The sequence below is a fragment of the Anas platyrhynchos genome, chromosome 29, assembly GCF_047663525.1.
Source record: "Anas platyrhynchos isolate ZD024472 breed Pekin duck chromosome 29, IASCAAS_PekinDuck_T2T, whole genome shotgun sequence".
NCBI classification, from domain to species: Eukaryota; Metazoa; Chordata; class Aves; order Anseriformes; family Anatidae; genus Anas; species Anas platyrhynchos.
Window position 1 is genome coordinate 713609 of NC_092615.1, and position 22301 is coordinate 735909.

Sequence of the window (22301 nt, forward strand, 5' to 3'; positions counted from 1 at the left end):
GAGGAGCAGGGGCTCCTTACAGCTGGGTTATTGAACGAGGGCTGTTGAGGAGCGTGTGTTAGTTCTGGGCTTCTGGACAGTCTGGTGACAGAAATATCCCTTGGTGTTCGCTCCAGATGGAAGCAGTATGTGGAAAACTGTTCCAGGACAATGTTTTTTTTTTTTATTTTTCTCTTTAATGTCATACTCCTCCTTCCCCCATATCCTCCCCCTTTATCCTTGCCATTGTCTGAGGGGGGGGGAGGCCCCGTTATCTCTGAGGAGTTTTTTTTTAAAGGATCTGTTTGAACATGCTGCCTCTAAGCAGAGATTTCCTGGGCGGATAAAAGTACAAGAACAAAAAGCATCATAAGGATGCTTCAGCGCGGAGGCTGCATTAGCTTATCTGCTATTTGACTAGGAAGTGCTTCTGAGGACATGCAGAGCTGCCTGCTGGACCGCAGCTGCTCGGCAGAGGTCCTGCCTCCAAGCCTGCCCAGAAAGCTTTTGGGAACCTTGTAAAAACAAGGCTCTGATCCTAGAAGGCAGCGGGCCTGCTTTGTGCTGCCCGCAGTCAGCACGAGCGCTATTTTCCTCCCGTTTCTCTGAAAAAAGCAGCAGCGGTAGCTGTGTGCTGTCAGATGGTGATCCCTGGGAGATGTTATGGCACGGGAGGCATCTGCAGGAGCCCCAGAACAAAACCAGCCAGGCTCGAACTGCGCTGGTGTGGTGCCGAGGAGCAGCTGCGGCTACCCCTGACTAAGATCAAAGGGGCTGGGGGCAGGTCTGATGTAGCTGCCTGGTCAATTAATTAAGCAGGCAGGCTCTTTTAATAGCAGCCAAGCGCCGTGCATTGGTTGTTTCAGCGGCTGTGGGAGGTGATAGGAGCAGGCGTTTGCTTTTTGAGGGTGCCCTTCCCCACGCACATGCTTCCCAGTAAGAGTGGGCCGTGAAGGGGGCTGCTGGGGGCTGGCCTCTCAAATGCTGCATAGCATTTGGGACCCCGAATGGAGCTGATCCTCGAAACAAGAGCTCCTGCTGTTGCTGACTTCCTTCTCCCATCTCCCACTGAGGACTGGAGGCTTCAAGATGTACAGGGAAGCACTGTGTGCTGTCCTTGTACTGGTATGAAGTGGTTCTGTTCGTTGCAGCTGGTGGCAGGGTGATCAGCCTGCCGCACGGCCAACCCCTGCTTTGTCAGAGAGCACTGGAGAAGCGTGGTAGGAATTAACTCCGTGGAGCAGGTTAGTAGGTACCGAGGAAATCACCGAAAGCACTTCAAATCACTGAAAGCAGTTTCTTTCCTATCAATGCCATGGGTCCAAAGCGTGCTGTGAGCTGCCCCTAGGTGCAGTCAGCGCCGTGGTTCTCGTGTGCCGCTGTCTGCCCGCTGTTTGAGCTGCTTCTCCAGCTCCGTACTTGGTTTTGCACCTCTCCCTTGTGGCAGGGAGCTTTTGCGTCAGCTTTGCCCAGCTGGAAGCGGGGAGGTTTCTCCAGAGGCCCTGCCTGTAGTGGGAGAGCAGGAGAAACTGGAGCGTGCCTCTGGCACGGAGGGCAGCCGCTTCCCCGCGCTGCAGAGGCACAGCCGCCCTCTAATTGGGCCCGGCTGCTGCTGGGGAGGCTTTAATCTCTGAGCATGGAGAGGGGCTGAGGAGAGGCTCTACCTGCAAACACAGGAGCGTTCCCAAGGCTTAGTCTCTTATTAGTTTTCTGTGAGCTTAGCCAGTGCTTCTTAACAGGCTTTGCTCCCCTATTAGTAATTGCCTCCTTCCTCCTGCTGTGGCATCCTAATAATTACATCAAGCACAGCAGAGCTTGCAGCCTTGGGCTTTGGACGTGTCTGTCCTTCTGCTTTTTGTGGAAGAGCATCGTGCTAAAGAACGCAGCGCTTGGTTCTCGTCGCTTTTCTCTAAATAGATGAGAAGCGTGGCCCTTGTGCTTGGCCTGACCCTGGTTTATTTCAGCGAACAAAGCGAGTGGAGGGCCAGCAGGTAGCCTTTCAGGGGTCGTCAGAGGGTTTTTCCAAAGCATTTTAGTGGGAAGAGACTTGATTTCTAGAGTCCTTAGCTTTCTAGTCAGGGAGGGGGAGCAATGGGCATTGGTGACCCGGGGTTCCTACAAGGAGAGCGTGCGTTGGGGTGCAGGAACTAGGCTAGAAGCAGAGCAACCTACCTGGGCTGCCCTGCTGAGGTGGGAGCTGGCTCAAGCCAGGGCTACCTGGTGCCTTCCTGTGCTGCTTGAAGTCTCCTTTTGTGTTTGAGCTGATGTCACTGACAGCTTGCAGTCCTGCCACTCCTCCCCTTGTTCCTGTAGCTACTCCAGATGCTTTTCCCTTGTAGTGACAGCCCGACCTGAAGCACTCTGCAGGAAGAACCTGCTTCGTTCTCTGTCTTTATGCTTTTCTCATCTCCTCACTTCTGTAGTGAACTCTTGCATCAAATTCCCACCTCAGCACTGTTTTAATTCAGCTGGACCAAGCTAACTTAGCCCGGTCTATGACGAGGTTTGCACAGCCTTTGGAAGCAACGTGTGCAGTGCAGACCCAGGAGTTGTAAATGGAAATGCATTAAACCTCCCTCAGCCTGACATCTGAGTTTATGAACTGCCAGAAGCTGCCCCCGAATAACAATGGAAGAGCCTTGAAGCCCGCTCTTCCCAGAAGGATCTGGGTAGGATGATGCTCAATGAAAGCTGACACTTTGAGCTCACCTCCGTGAGTATTTTGTGCTCCCGGGCGGGGGTGCAGGGCGGTGAAGAAATGCTGCCAAGAGCCGGGGAGTGAGCAGCCTGCTCCCTACAGATTATTCACCATCTCCTCTCTACCTTGTGCTTTTGCTGAAGGGCTTAATGCTCGTACACTGCATTTCCTAACTAATTCACTGACCCTGCTGCAGCACTTAAAGTGATGAAGTGGATGCAGAATTCTACCTCTGTCCCTAGTTTCCAAGGCAACCATCTTGCCTTCCTTCTCCAGAAGTGTCACACTTAATTTGTTCAGTCATAGATACGTTTGCAAGAGCTTACAGCAGGAAAGGGAAGGCGCTTCCACCTCTCATTAGCAGAGGTGCAAACGAACTCGCGGGGCTGGAGCTGCCTCCTGACCCCCGGGCGGTGGTGGCACCGTCCTGGGCTCACCCAAAGTCCATGCACGGAGTTGCAGCGAGGCTGCTGGATGCTTTGTGCTCTTCAAACCCTGGATGCTGAAGCCCTTGGGAACCCACCTTTGGTGCCACTGGGGATTCTTTCTCAGGTGCTGAGCATCTCCTGGACTTCAATGTCTGGTTTTAGGGAGGGAGAGGGGTTTCCCCTACCCTGTGCTGCAGCGTGGGTACCGAGGGGCTCTTCCCATCCCTCATCTGCGGTGTCACGCAGTAACTGCCCTCCCTGTGGGGGGACACAAGCTCTTCTCCTTTCCCTTCCTGCTCAGGCATCTGGGTCTGTCTCACTTCCCTGTGGCAGGCGCATGGGAGGGAGTCTCTGGTTCCTCTGCCCACGTCTTGCAGATCAGTTTCGTAACGTAGCTGTCTGGTGCTGAAGGAACGCCGGTCTCCATCTGTGCACCCAGCACCTCTCCTCTTTGTAGGACTCTGAGCTGTGCCCTCTGGCTCTGGCATCAGCTGGGGGAAACGGCTCCTCTTTTACCTGGCACTGCTCCTCTTACCTGCTGCTGGCTTTAACGGACCTGGCTTGAGAACCCAAATGCCTCCTGATGTCCCAGGAGCTGAGCAGTGGCTGCGGGGACCTCCTGCCCTGGGCCTTCTGCGTCTGCCTGCACAGGGCTGGCAGTGCCCGTGACCTCCACGGTGCCACGGGAGGTGACAAATGGCTCATAACAGGTCCTCGCTGGTAGGATGGTGAGCTGCAGCTTGGGATCTGGTTTCAGAGAGAATTGTCCCTACCCCAAACAAGCAAACTGCAGTGCTGGTGGCCTAGAATGGGAAGGGAATTAGCTGCGAGTGTGGAAGCTGCAGCTGTGCTTACCCGGTCTTATTTTAACTGAAAATTCAGTTCTACCAGAACTTGAAAACAGTTGAATGGTGACTTCTGATGCAAAATTTGGGCTTGGGAGCTGCAAACCAGACAGCTTTGGTCAGCCCAGGTCCGTTTTTTCATTCAGCCCTTGACCCTTGCTGTTTAGCTCCCTGTAGATTAGAGCAACTCAGGCCACAGCTGCTTAACGGGCAGGATCATGATTCCTGTTTGTGCTTCATGGGCTCGGAAAACATCAGTGGAACTGCTTGGGAATAAAGAGGGAGCTCAGGCAGCAGCACGCGAATCCAGCCCGTGTTTTAGTGTCGGTGGGGAAGGCAGGGTGAGGGAGGGACCTCATCTCTGCGGCTGCTGCTTGGCTTAGGCAGTGGGCAGCAGCATCTCGAGCCAGATCAGGGCATTTGGTGGAGCCAGTGGTCCTCAGCTGAACAGCAAATCTCCACTAATCACATTTAGCGCCGGTATAGAAAGCAGCATCCCTGCCCCTGCTGGAAAATTGCTTGCCAGGAAATACTCTGCTACTCCAGAAAGAATTGCTTCAGGCTCCTTCCAAGAGGTCTTTGATTTTCTCAGAACTTCAATGAATTTCACCGCTCACTCTATAGCCTCATTACCATGTCTGCATATGCAAGTATTTGAAATCACCTCCCAGAGGATGGGAGCATGATGACTGGAGTACAGTGATTCAGGTTTCAGCTGTTAATAAAAACCTATTTTTACTCTCCTGGTAAGTAGGACAGAAGGAAAGAAAGGCAGAGCTGAAATACAGCAAAATAAAAACACGCTGCTAGAGACTTGTAGGCTTTCTCCCTTTAAAATCTTCCCTTCCCTGGCAGGCGTTCTGATCTCATTTGTCCTGCGTGTTCCATTCTCCTCAGGTCCCTGGCATTTAGCTCGCTTCCCTCTAGCTCCAGTGCCCCTGGCAAAAATAGCTGCTGATTGTGTTGGGTCTTCTGTTCCTGTGCGAGATGATCCTGCCAGGCTGGAGCAGCCTCGGCTGCGTTTGCTGTCTTGGCAGTCGCTGCCTTGATGAAAGCAGTCTCCCAAGTAAAGGAAATCAAATGATCGAATTAGGAGCGTGGTGTGCCATGCGCAGCTCCGAGGAAGCCAGCCGCAGGATTTGCTAAAGCTCTTGGCCCAAATCAAGTTACGCTGGACCTGCTCGCTTCCTGCTAGGCCGGGAGCTGGGCTGACCTCTTGTTTCACTCCTGTAAGGCCACTGCAGGAACCAGAGGGCAGACCTGACAGGTTGGGTCTCTGTTCTTCCCCCAAGCTCGCTGCGTTCGCCAGGCTGCCAGCACAGCCACGCTCTGAGCGGAGCTGCCCTGTTTCATCCCAACAGTTACGTTTCCTTTGCTCTCCTTCCTTTTGCTGGGTAGCTTTATTGGGACATCGCTTTCACAAGAAGGGAATGTGCAGTGAAGTGATTTTTAGGGCTTACACTGTTTTTGAGATGTGCTTTCAGGGAGACCTTGAGCTGACTCCTAAGGCAGCTCCCGTGAAGAATGGGTCCCAGTGCCCTGAGCGACATCCAGCCCCCAGGGCAGGCACAGAGGTTTGATATCGGTGCCAATTAAGCAGTTCATCAGGAACCCAGGCTGCAGTTAGATGGTCCTGAAAGTCCTGAATGTGGGAGTTTTGGTGCCTCCTGTCCCTTCCTTCCTGCAGAGGACCCACGGGGCAAGGCTCAGGTGCCTCCGTGTGGCAGCCTCCAGGGGCAGCAGAACAAAACCCCAGGACAGGAGGGGAGGGTGCCTGTGGGTGTGCTGGGACCCTGCTATGGGGGGACAAAAGCTGTGAAAGGCCGCCCACCTGGCTGCAGAGGTGCTGAAGTGATGCAAGCGTGTTGGACTCCTCGTTTAATTAGGGCTGGTACCTTCAGTGGGCAGGCGGTAGCACTGTGGCTACTGGGTTTAATGGTAATATGGATGAAAAGATAAAGTGTGGAGCATCTTCGCTCTCATCCTGAGAACTGCCTCTTAAAGGGAGCTTGGGAGTAAGCAGCACTCCTCAGAATTACGTCCTGCAAACCCTTTTGCCTTGTCATGCTGGATTAGCCTCGTCTTTAGGGTAAAGCAGTTTCTCTGCTGTTGCTTTGGCGATACAGCTCGGACAGGAGCTCGGGCTGCTCCGCTGATGTGCCCTGACCGATGGGGAGGGAGCAGCAGTTTTGTGCCTCGGTGTGGCTGAGTTGGTGATGGAGAAAATGTTCTGTGCTCTGTCTGTGCCCTGAGCCCCCCTTCTGGGGGTGTCGTGCACCCCGGGGTGCCTTGCAGTGGGCAGCAACGTGCCAACAGCAGGGCAGGCTCCCTCCATGGCTGACCAGGCACCAGTGGATGGAGCAGCTACACGGCTGCTGCTGTCCTTGCACTTGCCTTTCTTGACACCTTCCACTTGATTATTACACAATTAAAAAAATGCAGTGGTGTAAAACCAGCTGGGAAGCTCTCTTGAAGCAGACTCCACGCACCTTTGAGTGTTGGGGTGGAACGGGGCCAACTCGTACTGTCGAGGATTTCTCTGTGCCTTCCGAAAAGTGAAGCTGTGCTGATGAAACTCTGCTCTTGGACTCTTTGCAGTTGGTTTCGTAAGAAACATGCTCAGGCAGAGACTCTGGTGCCCATACCTCCCAGCCCAGAAACAAAGGACAAGTGGAGAAGTATGACGGCGGTGCCTTATCTGGAAGATCTGCATGGCTACAACGAGGATGAAGATGATGACTTGTATGACATTGAAGATGATATCATCTACACTCAGGATTTCACAGTACCAGGTAGGAGGGAGCGATGCCGGGATGAGAAGGGCGGAAGCGACTGTCCTCCTGTCCATCTAGAGCCTTTTTATAGGAAGGGCCGTGAGGTCTGAGCGCGTCCTTCCAGCACTGGAGGAGAGTATTGATTATTAAGTGGTGAGAGTGACGCACAGCGAGCGAGCCGCGATGCTCCGGATGCCTTGGTCCTTTATTTGATCACCAGGATGCCCCTTCCTGTGTGCTTCCCATCTGCTGAGCTCCTTCCTCCTCCAGTAATAGCTTGCTCCTGCTGGACGCTGTTGCTCGAGCACACTTAATTCTTTTGGCCGGCTTTGCCAGCCTCACGGAGTTATTTTGGAGCACAGCCCTGGTGTGACTCAGTGTTCAGAGGAGATGGCACATCTGGGGGAGCAGGGTGCTGCAGGCCTTGTGCTGAGGCTCCTTTCTGCTCCAGCCTTGGGAGCTTGGCTGCAGAGTTGCCCTTTTATTGGGGATTTCCCGATGTTTTAAGGTAAGCCAAGCAGCAAGCAGAGGGGTGTGTAAGCAGAGGGGTGTGTTGGGTTCTCCTGTGCGGTTCTCACAAAGCGATGGTGATCGAGAGCTCGGCCTTGCCCCTCCTCTGCACCTGGTGAGACCGCAGACCAAGGCTGCTGGCCCCTGTGGCTGTGCTGCTTGTGCTGCGTGAGGCAGCAGCTCTGGTCTCCTGCCTCTGCTCTTGGTGCCGAAATCAACACCCTGCGAGTTCCCTGATAAGCGCTCTCTGTGCCCTGGCCTGCTTTAATTGCTGTTTTGGAGGGAAGGCTTCAAGGACTGGGTGTAGGGATGGGAACGGCTGCAGGTGGCTGGGACTGACCTGCCCTTGTGGTGAGGACAGCCCCAGTTCCTGCACTTCAGGACTAACCAAACTGCTACAGTTTTTTCCTTAACGATGGCTTGGTGGATTTCTGTGGATCTAAGTAAAAGCCAGGTCTGGTTTTGACCTGTGCAGAGGTCTCATTCCTGAAGACCTTGCTTTTCTCTTGGTTTCCTGGTGGAAATTTTTTTTTTTTTTTGAATCACCAGCACAGAAGAGCAAAGCATCAGGCCCTGAGTTGTAATAAGCCTCAAATTGCACCCAAAATTCCTTGGGGCAACAGCTTGAATCCAGATCTGCCTCCCAGGCAGAGCTTTCCGAGGGCAGAAGGGCTGAGGCTGCTTCAAGCCAGGCTCTCCAGGGCTGTGCCTCGGGGCACTGTGCTGCAGGACATCCCCGTCCCGTGTCCCCAGCAGGGTCCAGCGGATACGTAGGTGGGTTGGAGGTGGAGCCTGCCAAGATGAAGGGAGTCTCATCAAAGTGAAGGATCTGTTTCCAAGTGCTGATTCACTGGAGGCAGTCGGGTGATTTATAACCTCTTCTAATCGAGCTGATGTCCCGGTGCCAGCTGGGTGACCTGCAGAGCTCCGTCCTTTGCTCTCTTACATCCCACAGACTTGCTACTGGAGTCTGACCGGGGCCAGACCTTTCCTCTGAGCCTAGCAGTGGCTTTTTGGAATGAGGCATCCTTTGAAAAATGTGCTGGGCTCATTGAAGCACGTACTTGACTGCTAGGGCCTTGCTAGGCAGAGAAGCAGGAGGGAAGAGGACTTGGCAGATGCCTTCTGCGTGGCCAGAGGTTGCCCATTTCCCTGTGCAAGGGCTCCTGCCAGCAACAGCCCACATGTAAGTGGTCATATAAGTGGTCTGGGTGTGGAAAAAGCGTGCGGGCCTGACAAATCCACAGCCAGCACCACTTGCACCCCTTTCTAACTTGACACTGTCCTTCCTGAACCAGCTTCAGGAGGTGAACACAAGGTAGGGCTGGCTGCTGGGCACACAGCGAGCCCCGGGCCAGGCTTCCCAGCTGGGAGGCTCCGGGGCATCAGAGCTGCTGCAGGCAGCGAGCGACCAAACCTGAGACCCCAGGGACAGTCCCGCTGCTTTTGGTGGCAGTGCAGAAAGCGAGCTGTGCGTGTCTCTAACAGCACCATTGCTTCCCTGTGCATTCCCAGCTGCAGAGGAGGAAGCTGAGGCAGGGCTTGGAGCAGAGAGCAGAAGCTGTGACGAGCTGTTTGCAGAGGAAGCCGTGCTCCCGTCGGCCACAGGCACAGAAGAGGAGCACGAAGCTTAGCCTAGGCCCCAAAGCGCTGCCCTCGTGGGCTTCCCGTGGCCGTGGCAGAGGCTGGGGAGTGCAGGACCAGCTCCTCTCATCTCCTGACGTCCCCCAGGCTTCAGCAGGATCCCTCCTGTCCCTGAGAAAGCTGCCTTATTCCAAAAGTAGATAACTCCGTTCTGCAGGGGAGTTGTTCCCCAGTTTTTGGCTCTGTTTGAACCAAAGGCCAGCCGAAAGGCGCAGCGTGCTGCCAAGGAGAGCAGTTTGTGACCCCTTCCAGAGGGGGTTACTCTGCGCAGTGCAGCCCGTGCCTGCAGAAGTGTTCCTGTCTGTTCTCACTCTAGTTCCAGTTGGGTTTCTTTGACTTTTCTAGTGATGCTTTAACTTCTTTAGTGATGGTTAGCCTGTTGCTGCCTGGTTTTTGCACTTCTTTATGATTAAAAAGCGGAAACTTTAGGAAGACTTGCAGAATTGGAGTGGATGTGTGCCCAACAGGCCCAGGAGAGCCACCTGGCTCCTCTGGCTGCTGCCGAGGGTCCCTGGGCTGCAGCTGGGCACTGCCTGCTGTCAGCCTGCCTGGGGAACCGCTGAACTCTGCAGCTCCTTCGGGGCAAACCAGGGGAGTTTGCTCCTTTGGAGCGATCCCAAATAAGAGCTGTCTCCTCCGAAGATGACCAGCACGTTGCTGGAAAATGTTTGAAGATGTCTGAAGTTCTCGTGTGTGATTTGTGCTGTTTCAGAGGGATTGGGGACCTGACACTCAGTGGTGGCCCCCTAGGTCAGCATTTCCCGTGTTACAGGTAGCCTGGGTGGGCTGAACGTGATTTGGTTTCACTGCACTGGTGAGCGGTGATGGGTTTTAGCCTCTCTGTCACTTCAGGGCTTGCTGCATGCCTTGCTCAGGTGCCTAGAGGAGTAAAGCAGCGTTTCCAGCCCCTACGAGGGTCCCGAAGGTCCCCTTCCCAGCACGTGGGCGTTCTGCTCTTGCGGCAGCGATGTGCTGAGCTGGATTTGTCCAGGACAGGGATCCCTGGGCTCTGCCCAACCCCACAGTCCAGGTGCAGCCCCTGGGACCCAGAGGAGCAGGAGGAGGATTTCTCCAGGCGGGATGTCCCTGTGCTGCTCTCCTCAGCAGCCCTCTCTTGCAGCCTGCACAGAGCACAGCTCTTAATCTGCCTTCCCCAAGTCTTCCTGCAGGATTCCTTGAAGGTGCCCAGCTCCACGCAAGGGTTCCATTGCTAGCAGCGATGCCATATTAAAATAAAGACTAAAAAAAAAAGGAAAGAAAATCCACCTTGTAAGTGGCTGATCAATGCAGAAACTGAGCGATCCGTTCAGCCGGGGCTCTGCTGGGCAGCAGGGGCAGTGCAGGCGCCTCTGAGGTGCTCGGGTTGGGAGGGACAAGAGGGAACCTCGTTAAATCTCCCCTTCCTCGGGGGAAGAAGGGGCAGTGAGAAAGGGCTTTTATTTTTAAGGGGCTATTTAAAGATTTGTGCAGCTCTGTGGAGAGCCTCGATCATCCCGTGGCCCTGCCTCGATGGGTGTGAAACATCTCAGCCCGGGAAGCGCTGAGGAGGGAGATCAAGATCGTGGTGCTGAGCACGCCACAAAACCTCCTGCCCACCAGAGCTGCCCTCCTGCTTGGAGAGAGGAGCCCCGAGCCCCTCACAGCTGCTCCTTGGTGCCGTGCTCTGCTTTTTTCCTCCCCTCCCATTAACCCCTCGTTCAGCTGCAGCCCGGTGCTCGGGTGGAGGCAAATGGCTGCAGAGCTCGATGCTGTTTTTTTTTTTGTTTTTTTTTTTCCTTCGGTCTGAGGCTGGAAAATAGGAAAATGAAGGCAGGGCTGGAGCCTTTGGGTGCTGCCTGGCACGGGAGGAGGCATCGTGTCTGCGTGTTTGTGCCTGGCGAACGCAGCGAGTCCGAACCTCTCCCCGGTTTTATTCTGAACCCTTTTTTTTGCGCCTGAATGAGCTGGATGGAGCCATTAAGAAACGGGAGAGGTGGCAAGGACGAGCATGCGCGTTCTCAAAGCCTCGTCCCTCCTTTTATTTATTTTATTTTTAGCCCCGTTCAGCCGCTGATGGTGCGCTGGGAGGGGGCTGTGAGCAGACACAGCGCTGGGTCACCGGCTTCCGCGGGGGCAGGCAGTTGCCAAGACTCCATCCGATGGCGAATTTTTATTTTCATTAATCTGAACGTCAGCAACTGTCATTGGTGAAGGAGGTAAAATTAGCCTGCAATTCCCCCTCCCTCCTCGCTGTCCGTAATAGACTCGGGGGATTGTTCTTTTCAGGCAGGGTGGGAGGGGGAGGAGGGAACAGTCACCCAGAAGACAAATGAACTGTTTAGGGTGGTTTTTTGTTTTTTTTTTTCTTCCCTCCCCAGTCAGAAATGTTAATTGACTTGGCCCAAGTTCAGCTGAAGGAGGGGAAGGATAAGTGTTGAGCTTGGCTTTGAAGGGGGGGTTATTGGAGTCTCTGCAGATGTGAAATTGGGGTTGGGGGGGAGAGAGGACGGACCCTGGGCTCGGTGGGGGCACGGCCGGGCTCTGCAGGTCGGGGGCTGGAGGAACTGGGGGGGGGTCCGGTGTGTCCTCACCCTATGGGGGGGCTTTGACCCTTCCCTGGTGAATCACCCCAGCCTTTAGGGGGTCGGGAGGTGGAAGCTGATCAGCGGGGGGGCAGCTCCCTACTGCACAGCCTGGCCCCGTGGGTATGGCTGGGGCTCCTCAGCCCCCCACAGCCCTTAGCAGCCCCCCCCAGGCAGCTCGGGGCCACGCCGGCCGGGCTCCTCTGCTCCTGGAGCCCCGGGAGGAGCGGGAGCTGCATTTTGGGGGGCACGGGGCTGGGCACCCCTCCCTGAGGAGTGCGATGGGTGCCCGGCAGCACCTCTGGGAGCAGCGGGTGCCGGGCGAGGCAGAAGCGAGGAAGGTGGGTGCTGAGGGCCACTGACCCCAGAGCCCTCCACGGCCCCTCGTGGCTCTCATTTCTTCTTCCTCCCGAGGATGAGGATGATGATGAGGAGGAGGAGGACTCCCTGCACATGGCCAGGGGCTGTAGCAGCCACGCAGGAGCACAGGCAGGGAGCAGAGCAAGGGGAACCCGTGCAGCCCCACTGCAGCAGCACCGAGGGGAGAGGGGGTCCGAGGGGGACCCCGCTGGGACCCCGCTGCCTCCCTCGGGCACCTCCCCCCCTGTGTCCCCCTCCTCCCCACGCGGTGGGGTGATCACTGGCGCAAGTGGCGAGATGACGTGCCGCTCGGCCTTGGCGGAGAAAGGATTGAGCATCCTTTAAAGAAAATTATCCATAATCGTCTTACAGCCTTCAGCTTCCACTCAGCCCTCTGAGTCATAACTGAAGGGCCCTGGAGCGTGACGTTCCTGCTGGAAGGAAATTGCCTCGGCTGGATCCGGTGGGGGGAGCTGGGAACCTGACGAATCCTTCCCTCAACCCCGATCCTTCCTCCCACAGCCCCCATCCATCCAGCAGCCCCCATCCGTCCAGCAGCTTATCCAGGGGATGCGCAGTGGTGCCATGGGTTGTTGGGGCCGATGTGCGTGGTGGTGTCCCCTCATCCCCCTCATCCCCTCCTGCTCCAGCCAGGGATGTGCTGGGGGGGGTCCTGTGTCACTCCCTGCCCCCAGGGCTGTGACCTGAGCCCCGTCTGGCTGTGGTGGCAGGGGGATCCCACTGGGAACGGCCCCGCAGCTGCTACAGGGGGGGAGATGGGGCTGCTCCGAGCAGGGGGAGTGCGAGCTGTGCTCCTGCTGGACGTCTTCTCCAGGGGCTGGGGTGTGCCTGAGCTCCTGGGGGGCACCCGATGTCCTGCAGGTGGTACCTGAGCTCCTGGGGGGGTTACATGAGCTCCTGCATGCTGTTTAGGGTGGTTGTGCACCTCTGGGGGTGAAGCCGAGCGTTCGGTGCGGTGTAAAAGCCAGGTCTGTGCCCTCCAGCCCCACCAAGCCCCTGGGAGCCCTGCAGGGGGGTGCACGGGGCTGTGACTTGTCCCCTCGAGGGAGAAGGACGCCGGGGGGAGAGGAGAGCAGAAACGATGTCTTGTGGTGGGGGGGGAAGGCGGCTGCCGGCCTGACGCCTGGCTCCCCTTGCAGGACAGGTGCCTGAGGAGGAGGCCGGGCAGAACGGGCAGAGCCGCAGCCGGGGGCTGCCCAAGGCCGTCTGCATGAACGGGACGGAGCCGGGGCAGCTGAGCACCAAATCCAAGGCGGAGCGGCGAGCCAGCGCCTCCTCCAACCCCTCGCGCAAAGCCTGCTCGGCCAGCAGCAAGATCCGCAAGCTCTCCACCTGCAAGCAGCAGTGAGCCGGGAGCGCCCCGCACAGGTACGGCCACGGCGGGTGGGCACCCGTGGGTGCAGAGGGGTTTGTGGCCCCAACTGGGGAGAGGGGGAGGTCTGGGGGTGCCCCTCTCCTCGGCACCAGAGCCCCCCGTGTTATTCCCAGCATCGCCGCCCTCCTGCCCACGGGGAGCGAAGCCCCCAGGCTGCAGCGTGGGGCAGAGCCTCCTGGGGGGGCTTCTGGGGTCCCTCCCCAGGATCAGGAGGTGCCCAGGTCACCCACCAGGGTGCACCGACCATGCCCAAGCCCCATCCTCGCCCTCCTTGGGTGCTCAGGGAAGCTGAGAGCCCTCCCTGCTCCCCCCCTCTCCTTTTTCCGGCTCGTTCCTCCGCTCTGCAGCCCTGTCCCCTTCTTCCCACCCCTCATTCATAAGTGAGCCAGCGATGACTCACGCTCAGCGCTCATCCACCCCCGGCCTCACGCTCGCGCTCGTCACCGGCGCTCCGTGGGGCTGAGGCTCTGTTATCTGTTTGGATCACGACCAGCTTTGTGGTGTGAAAAAAAGCCAGAAATAAAAGCCCGTTCCTCCCCCTGCAGCTGTCAGACCCGCGCTCAGCCCGGGTGGCAGCTTTAATCTTTAATTCATGGCTGGGAGTGAGTCACCTGCACGGGGAGTTACTGCGCTGCCAGCAAATGCCTCGGCTCCGGGTCTCCCCGGGGAGCTGATGCTCCTCGCGCCCCTTCCCGCTCGGTGACCACAGCCTGGGGGGCTCAGCTCAGTGGGGGTTTTGGGGGTCCCAAGAGCCCGCTCAGGTCATTTCCTCTGATTCCCTCCCGGGTGCATTGCCGCTGCCCTGCCCTCGGTGCCCGGCCGTGCCCCTTCCCCACAGGGACGCTGCCCGTGGGCTCCGCTCTCTCCCCTCTGGATTTCCCTTCCCAGCTTCAGGGCCGGGTTTGGGGCTCCCCCACCGAAGGGCTGGGCACTGGGCAAGTGCTTGCCCCCTCACCAGGGGCTGGGGGGGGGTCCCGAGGTGCCAGGGACAGAGCCGGGTTCGGCCCCGCTGCCCTCCTCACCTTCCTCTCATTTCTCCTCCACGCAGCATCCCAGGGCCTGGACCGCCCGCGCCCCTCGTCCTCACCCCCCCCGGCGTCTCTCCTGGGAGCGGACTGTGCTTGCGACCCAAAAACCGAGGAAACCAACCGAGGAAAACGCCCCCACCCTCCCCGCGGCCCCCCCGCTACGGACAGCGCCAGGAGCTGATGGGGCGAGACCCCCCCCCGACCACCCCGGACGGAGAAACCTCCGGCTGCAAAGATGCTGCCCCCCCGCCCCAATCACTCTTTGCCAATCAAGACACTGATTCTGTTTTTAATTTCGCGATGGGAAGGGTGGGACGGGGCCGGGGGGCGGGGGGACCTGCGCCCCTCTCCCCGCCCTGGCTGTGTAGAAGTCGTGCAAAGCCATTGCCGTGCACTTTATGTTTTAGACTACTGTTATATATTATATATTTTCCTCTTTTTTTTTTTTTTTTGTTTATATTTGCGGTATATTTAGAGATTCCTACACATCGTGATGTGTTTAAAATAAACCAGATGAGGAAAAAAAAAAACAAAAAACAAAAAAACAGGTATTAAGACAAAGCAAAACTCTATTAAACCTGCATGCTGTAAAAGGGCTCGGAAAAGGGAATGGGTGCGTTCAGCGTATTTTTTTTTCCTTTTTTTTTCTTTTTTTTTAAAGAAAAAAAGAAATAAAGTGAAAAGAGAGAGGTGGGTTTCATGCTGTCCTTCCTCCTGCCGCAGGCGGGTGCTGGGGAAATGAGCCCTGCCCGGAGCCGCGGTGGGCGAGCAGGGGAGGAAACGGCCCGGCGGGGGCAGGAAGGCGAGAACCAAGCTCAAAGTCACAGCTTTTTTTTTGTTGTTCTTTTTTTTTTTTCTTTTTCTCCTTTGTTCATAGACTTAAAAACGCTGAGTTGGAGTCGGAGTTAGTGCTTTGGACACAGACTTGCAGAGGGAAAGAGGGACCCAGGCTCTTTACTCGCATGCAATGGGGGCGCGGGGCAGGACCGCGGTGCTGGGGGGGGGCCCTCGGCTGTGCCCCCTCCCACCCCGCTGCCGAGCCCCCCCCCCAGTAACACAGCTTGGGCTTTTTTTCTCTTTTTTTTTTTTTTTTTTCACCCATCCATTGAAACATAAATAAATTAAAAACAAAACAAACACAATAAAAAGCAAAACCCCAGGAGCAGCAGCATCCCCCTCTGTAAAAACCAATAAATAACCTCTGAGTGCACTGAGACCCCAGGGAGGGCAGGAGGGGTACCCATGGCATGCACCAGCCTGGCCCCCCCCTCACATCACCGAGTGCTGGGAAGGGACAGCACCGGGGACAGGCAAAGGGTGGCCCCGGGGGGCTCCATCCTCCCCAGCCCCCAGGATGCTGCTGCTCTGGGGGCCGCAGCTTGCCTGGGCCCCCCCCAAGGGATGCACAGGCCCCCCCCCAGCATCCTCCTGCCCCAGCACAGCAGCCCCAGGCCCCGCTTCCAGTTCAGGCTCCCCGCGGTGCTGGGGCTGCTCGCGGGCACTGTCCCTGCTCCCCCCACGACAAGTCCCCAGCTGGACGGAGCGGCCTTATTGCTTGTAAAAAAAAAAAAAAAAAAAGCCAAAACGAAACCCAAAAACCAGCGAGAGGGGAGCGCGAAGCTGCTACACAGCTCTGCTGCGAGGTAAGGATTAGGCCTCAGCTCGGTTCGGGGGTTTATTCGCCAAGTCCCTCGGCGCCAGCCTCCTGGCACGCGCTCTGCTCCACCTCTGCGCCCTGCCGGCACCCGGCGGCTCCTCGCTCCCGCGAGCACCGGGGCTCGGCCACCCCGCGCTGCCGGCCCCCCGCGGCGGGGTGGGCACGGCCAGGGGCCCCCACGCGCCCTCCTGGCCTTCCCCGCGCCGGGGCCGCCCGTCCCGTGGCGCCCCGCGTGCCGCGCACCGGCTGCTCCCCCCGCGCCCCTTGCCGGGGTCTCTGCCCCCTCGGTGCCGGGCTTAGACGGGGCCGGGGTCGGGGGGGGCGTCGCTGGCCGCCACGGCCACCGCGTGCTCCGTGCTCTCGGCCGCCTTCCTCAGGTGTCCGTAGAGCCGCTCCTCGAGGCCGCCGGTGATTTTGTCCATCAGCTCCGAGCCGGGGCCCAGCCCCAGGCACTGCCCGGGGCCGGGGCAGTCGTCCCCGCCGGGCTCGGGACTGGTCTTGGGCTCGGGGGCCGCCTCGCCGGGCTCCTCCACGATCACCTGGATCTCGGGGTCGGGCAGCGGCGAGGCGCTGGGGCCCCCCTCGGCCGCCTCCGCCGCCTCCTCGTCGCCGGCGCTGACGATGCGGGGCAGGGGGCTGTGGAAGCGGGCGTCCAGGGGGTAGTTGGCGCTGTCCCCGCGGCGCAGGGGCGTGCGGTGCCGCTCCAGTGCGGGGTAGCGCACGCCGGGGTCGCTGTACTGCTTGGCGTGCTGCCACTGCTTGCGCAGGTGGGCGCGCGAGCGGTGCTTCCCCCGCAGCGGCGACTCGTCGAACTGGGGGTCGTGGCGCACGAAGGCGTTGAAGAGCGCGTCCGTCTTCTCGTCGATGCTGTAGTCCCGCCGGGGCGGCGCCGCCTCGCGCCCCGCCAACATCTGCCCGTACGGGGACCAGGCCAGGGGGCTGTGGGGACGGAGGGGACCCCCGCCCACCGCGCCCCGGGCTGCGCTCCCCTCCTCTTCCTCCTCCTCCTCCTCTTCTTCTTCCTCCTCGTCCTCCTCCTCCGGCTCCCGGCCCTCGAAGCTCTCGAAGATGGTGCCTTTCCGCCCCGCGCTGGTGAAGCAAATGCGCTTCTCCGAGGCCGTCTGGTCCTTGGGGTGCCCCTCCTCGCCCCCCCGGCTGGGCGCCTCGATGGAGGCGTAGCCGCTGTCCATCTGCAGCAGCTTGCGCGTGCCGGGCTCCGACTCCTCCTGCTTGGGCCGACCCCAGAGCTTCTCCTCGGGGCCTTCGGCCTCGTCCAGGGAGGAGGAGGGGCAGGGGGCCACGCCGCCGGCGGAGGAGACGCTGTCCCCGCCGTCACTGCGCACCGAGTCCTGGTCGTTGCTCCGCTCGGAGGAGGCGTAGAGCTCCAGCGAGGCGCGCAGGCTCCAGATGTCGTGGTAGGCACTGGGCTGCTCCGGGGCGCCGGCCTCGCTCGCGCCCCCCTCGCCCGGCTCTAGCCTGCGGGCACCACCGGGCGTCACGGCAGGGATGGGGACAGGGACAGGGACGGGGACAGCCCCGCACGCAGAGGAGGCACCAGCCCAGCACCCACAACCTCGGTGGTGGCACCTCAATGCCCCGTGGTCCCCAGGCCCCCTGCCCACACCCCAAGCCCCCATCCCAGCTCCTGCCCCCATCACCCCAGGCCCCGCCGCCCCCCCCAAAGGCAGGGCCCCCCCATGCACCCTCCCCGTCCCCTCTATCTACTGAAAAATACCTGCCGAGAGAGGGTGGGGGGCTGGCGGGGGAGGGCAGGAAGGGGCCGCCCGCGGGGTGGAAGGCGACGTCGTCGGTGCGGGCGATGTACTGGATGATGTCGGTGGCGTGGGGGTCCCGGTCCTCCTGGTCCATGCTCTCGCTCGCCGCCCGCTGCCGCTGGAACTGGCGCCGCTTGGGGGACCCTGGGGGGGGCGCAGGGCAGGGGTCGGGGCACGGTCGCATCCCTGCGGGGGGCTCCCCCGCCGCCCCCCAGCTCCCACCTCTGGTGTCCAGGCTGGACGCCCGCTGGGTGCTCTCCAGCTTCCACTTCTTGATCTTGAAGTAGGGGCTGGCCCCGTCCAGGCTGGCGTGGCGGCGCAGGCGGGTGAAGAACTGCAGGACGGTGCCCTGGGAGGGGGCCGGGGGGGCGTCCCCGGGGCTGGCACTGCCCACACCGGCCCCCTTCCCGCTCCTGGGCACTGCGGCAAACTGGGGGCATTGGGGGGGGGGGGGGGCTGTGAGTGCCGGCTCCGGGAGCAGCCAGGCACAGCCCCCCGGCCCCCCCAGCCCCCCCAGCCCCGCTCCTTTGTCCTCCTCCTGCAGCTCGGCTGCGTGATGCACAAATGGCCCCTGGGGCAGGGGATGGGGCAGGGGGGGGCAGAGCCTATTTCTAGCTGGATGCCCCCCCATCAGGCCTGAAAGCACGGAGCAGGGGGGTCCAGCACCCCCTCCGGGCATGGGGCTGTCCCCACGCTGTCGGACAGGGGGGAGCAGGATGGTGCTGAGCCCGCTGAGCCCCCTCCCCTGCCCACCCCAGCCCCCAGCCCGCACTCACCGAGGGGCCCTCCCCGGAGTCAGAGGAGGCGGAGGGGCTGGCCTCGGTGAAGCTGGTGTCCACGGTGGAGTTGTAGGTGTCCCCGGGCAGCGCCGAGCTGGGGCACACGGCGTGGCTGGGCAGCGCCGGCTGCGGCAGGGCCCCCCCGGGGGGCTGCGGGGCACAGCTTGCTCAGGGGGGGGGCTTTACACCGGGGTCAGGGTCTGCTGTGCCCCACAACCCTCACCCCCATGACCCTTCCACTCCCCCCCAGGTGCATCCCAGCTCCATGCCCGCTCCCCGGGGGGGGCTCACCTGGAAGATGGCGAGGCCGGGCTTGGGGGGGGGCAGGCGGGGGGTCATGGCCAGGCTGTTCTCGCTGGACTCGCACTCGTGGATGGTGACGATCTTGAGGGCGGGCGGCGGGAGGTGCAGGTGGGTCAGGCGGGCGTTCTTCAGGTGGTGGAAATCCCCCTCCGTCAGCGTGTACCTGCGGGCACGCCGGGTCAGGGGGCGCCCCCAGCCCCCTGCCCACCCCCCCCCCCGGCCCAGCCCTTCACCTCCTCCCCTTCTCCTGGGTCTTCTTGCCCTGGTCGAACAGCGCGGCCTCGTTGAAGGAGACGCGGCGCGCGGTGGAGGAGCTGGAGGACAGGAAGCGCTCGGTCTCCACATCCCGGTAGCTGGAGGCCGAGAGGCAGTCGGGGTCCTCCACTTTGATGGTGATGTCTACGGAGAGGAGCACGGGGGGGGGGTCAGAGCCACCAACCAGCCCCCCCCCCCCCCCATGGAGCACGCTGGCTTCCCAGCTGAGGCCGGGCAAACTCGCTGCATGGCTGCATCCTGACCGGGGGGCGCAGGGGGTGCAGGGGGTGCGCTGCCAGCCCTGCCCCTGCCTGCTGTGCCCCCCCCCCGGGGTGCACCCCCAGCCCCAGCCCTGCGCTCACCCTGGGCCGGCTGCGAGTCGTCCAGGTAGGTGGTGTTGGTCTTCTCGGGGTCATCGCTGGCCCTACGGGGGGGGGGGACAGGATGCTGCGAGGTGCCCCACGCCGCGGGAAGCCGCACCAGCACCGTGAGGGGTGCGGGGGCTTCAGGCGGGACCCCCAGCGGTGCCACAACGCCCATGGGGGGGGGCAGCAGCCGTCCCCCCCCACCGACCTGGAGTGGCGGCGCTCGGCCTCGCAGCAGCGGCGGCAGATGATCAGGATGCCGGAGAGCAGCACCAGGGTGCCCCCGATGAAGATGGAGAGCAGGGCGAGGAGCAGCACGTAGCCATCCTGCGGGGACACCTCGCCCGGCACCGCCTGCGGGGGGGGACACACACACACACGGGGGGGGGTTGGGGGTTCAGGGTTTGGGGGGGGCCCTGCCGAGGCTGGTGCTGAGCGCTGCTCCCCCGAGATGCTCGCGGCTCCCCCGCCGCCCCCAGGCCTGCTGCCGGGAGCTGCCTTCACCAAGGCAACCGCAGCCGGGGGGGGGCCGAGCCGCCAGCGGCCCCCGCGCCCAGCGGGAACGGGGACAGGACCCCCCCGACCCTGCTTTTTTGGACACCCCCCCCCCCAGTGCTGTGAGCCCAGAGCTCGGTGCCTGCGGGGGCTGAATGGGGTGCAGGGGGGTGCCGCCGAGCTCCGGGGGGGGTGAGGGCAGGACAGGAGGGGGGGGAGGATGCTGCCCCCCCCAACCCCCCCCCCCCACAGCCCCATCCCCATCCCCGTGGCCACATCCTGACCCTCCCTGTCCCCACGCCCCGTGCTCGTGTCCCACCCCAGTCCCTACAGCCTCATCCTGGGCTCGGCTCCCACCCCTATCCCCAGCCCCCCCAGCCCCATGCAGACCCCAGGACCCCCCCCCAGGTCCCCCCCCAGCCCCCCCAGCCCGTGCCGCTCACCGTGGCGCTCTCGGTCGCGTTGTCCCAGGGGGTCGGCTCATCGCTCATGGTCCGAGCCAGCCCGAGCGCGTCCTGGGCCGCTGCGAGACAAACGGGGGGGGGTCCGCGATGGGATGGGATGGGGGGGGCACCGGGTTGGGGAGGGGGGGGGACACCCGGGCCCTGCCCCGCACCGCGGTGCGGAGCTGCCGGGAGGGATGGGGATGAAGGGCTGGAGGAGGGTGTGGTCAGCACGGATGGAGGATGGAGGCCGGGCCCCGGGGGGGGGACACCGGGGGGGGGGGGACACCGGGAGGGGACGGATCCTGCCCGGGCTCTGCCGCCCCCTCCTCCCGCCCCCCCCCACAGCTCCCCGCAGCCGCTGCCCCCCACGCAACGAAAACGGGGGTGGGCGGGGGGGGGGCGGTGCTGGGGGTGGGGGGGGGGCTGAGTCAGCCCCGCAGCGGCTCCACCACCGAGGGGGGGGCACCGGGACCGCCGAGGGAGGGGAAGGGGCCGGGAAGGGCCGAGCCCCCCCCCACCCCAAGCAGCCGGCACGGAAAGCGGCGGCCTTCGGGAACCGGGGCTGGGCCCCCCCCGGAGCCCCCCCCCCCAGGGTACCGGGGATGCTGTGGCCGTGGGGAGCCGCGTGCTCCGGGGGGGGGCGCGGCAAAACCGCCCAAAATCGGGGCAAGGAAAAATGTGAATGGAGCCGGGGGGGGGGGGGGCAGCACGGGGAGGGGTTACCGGGGGGCACCGGGGGGGCGGGGAGAGCCCCGAGCCCGCACCGGCCCCGGGCATCCCCCAGCCCCCCCCCCCCATCCCGAGACCCCCGGGGGCTCCCCCACGCCCCCGGCTGGGCCCGTGGGGTCCGAGGGGCCGCGGTCCCGCGTGGGGCGGCCCCCCCCGGGTGGGACCGGGCTGGGCGCCCCCTGCCCCGTTGGGGGGGGGGGTATAGGGGGGGGGGCTGAAGAATGCCCCCGCTGTTCCCCCCCATCATGGAGGAATTCGGTCTCCATGGCGACCCGGCGGGAACAGCACGGCCATTGTCTGGGCAGCGGCGGGGGGGGGCAGCGGCCAGGCCCCCCCCCCCGGGCTGTCCCCACGCCCGGGGGCACCAGGCAGGGCTCAGCCCCCCCCCTCCCATCGCTGGGCACCGGGCGGGGGCGGGACGGATCCTGCCCCGCTGCCCCCCCCCAACCCCCCCCCGAGGTTGCGGCACCCCCGGGACCCCCCCCCGGGGGCTGCACCCGGCTTGGGGAGGGGGCTGCGGGCAGCACCGGGTGGGGGGGGGGCTGCGGGCAGCACCGGGGGGAGCGGGGACGGAGCCCTCGGGAACCCCGAGAGCAGTGGGGGGGGCGGGCCGGGTTCCCCCCGTATCGCGCCGGTTCCGTCTGTCGCGATAGCGGCGGGGCCGGGCACTCACCTAGAGCCGGGGCCGGGGCTCCATCGCCGCCGCCGCGCTCGGTGCGGCCCCGGATTTATGAATGAAGCGGGGCCGCCCCCGCGCGGCGCGGCCGTCACGTGGGGACGGGGCTGCCCCGGCCCTGCCCGCACCCGCACTGCCCGCCCCGCGGCCCCCTGCCCTATAGCCCCCTACCCTATAGACCCTTACACTACAGTCCCCTGCCCTATAGTCCCCTGCCCCACAGCCCCACGGCCCCCTGCCCTATAGCCCCCAGCCCCACAGCCCCACGGCCCCCTGCCCTATAGCCCCCTACCCTATAGACCCTTACCCTATAGCCCCCTGCCCTATAGCCCTCTATCCTACAGCCCCCTACCCCACAGCCCCATAGCCCCCTGCCCATATATCCCTGTGACCTATAGCCCACAGCCCCCAGCCCCAGCCCCACAGCCCCCAGCCCCTGCCCCACAGCCCCCAGCCCCTGCCCCATAGCCCCCAGCCCTATAGTCCTGTGCCTTATAGTCCCTTACCCTATAGCCCCCTACCCTACAGTCCCTTACAGCATAGTCCCCTGCCCTATAGCCCTCTATCCCACAGCCCTCTACCCCACAGCCCCCTACCC

The 22301-nt window shown here is 61.9% G+C and overlaps 2 protein-coding genes across 3 annotated transcripts in view; one reads left to right on the forward strand and one right to left on the reverse strand.

The window, feature by feature from the left end:
* STK11 (serine/threonine kinase 11) overlaps positions 1-14912 on the forward strand; it is a 35548-nt gene extending 20636 nt beyond the window's left edge. Inside the window, exons 8-10 of one of the 2 annotated variants that reach the window (XM_005029351.5) lie at positions 6549-6742; positions 12960-13188; positions 14244-14912. In XM_005029351.5, the coding sequence (XP_005029408.3) occupies positions 6549-6742; positions 12960-13168 (403 nt within the window). In that variant the 3' untranslated portion in view covers positions 13169-13188; positions 14244-14912. Of the gene's footprint in view, positions 1-6548; positions 6743-8749; positions 9307-12959; positions 13189-14243 lie in introns of those variants that run through there. The other variant, XM_072029140.1, reaches the window with a different exon arrangement.
* Positions 14775-21855, reverse strand: CBARP (CACN subunit beta associated regulatory protein). Its single transcript, XM_038168976.2, has 10 exons — positions 21701-21855; positions 20296-20375; positions 19566-19711; positions 19355-19416; positions 18971-19136; positions 18726-18900; positions 18432-18584; positions 17878-18085; positions 17616-17799; positions 14775-17356 (listed from the first exon to the last, which is right to left on the reverse strand). Exons 2-10 carry the CDS (start codon positions 20341-20343, stop codon positions 16177-16179), a joined length of 2322 nt encoding a protein of 773 aa, XP_038024904.2. The 5' UTR covers positions 20344-20375; positions 21701-21855; the 3' UTR covers positions 14775-16176.
* Between the last annotated feature and the right edge of the window lie 446 nt (positions 21856-22301).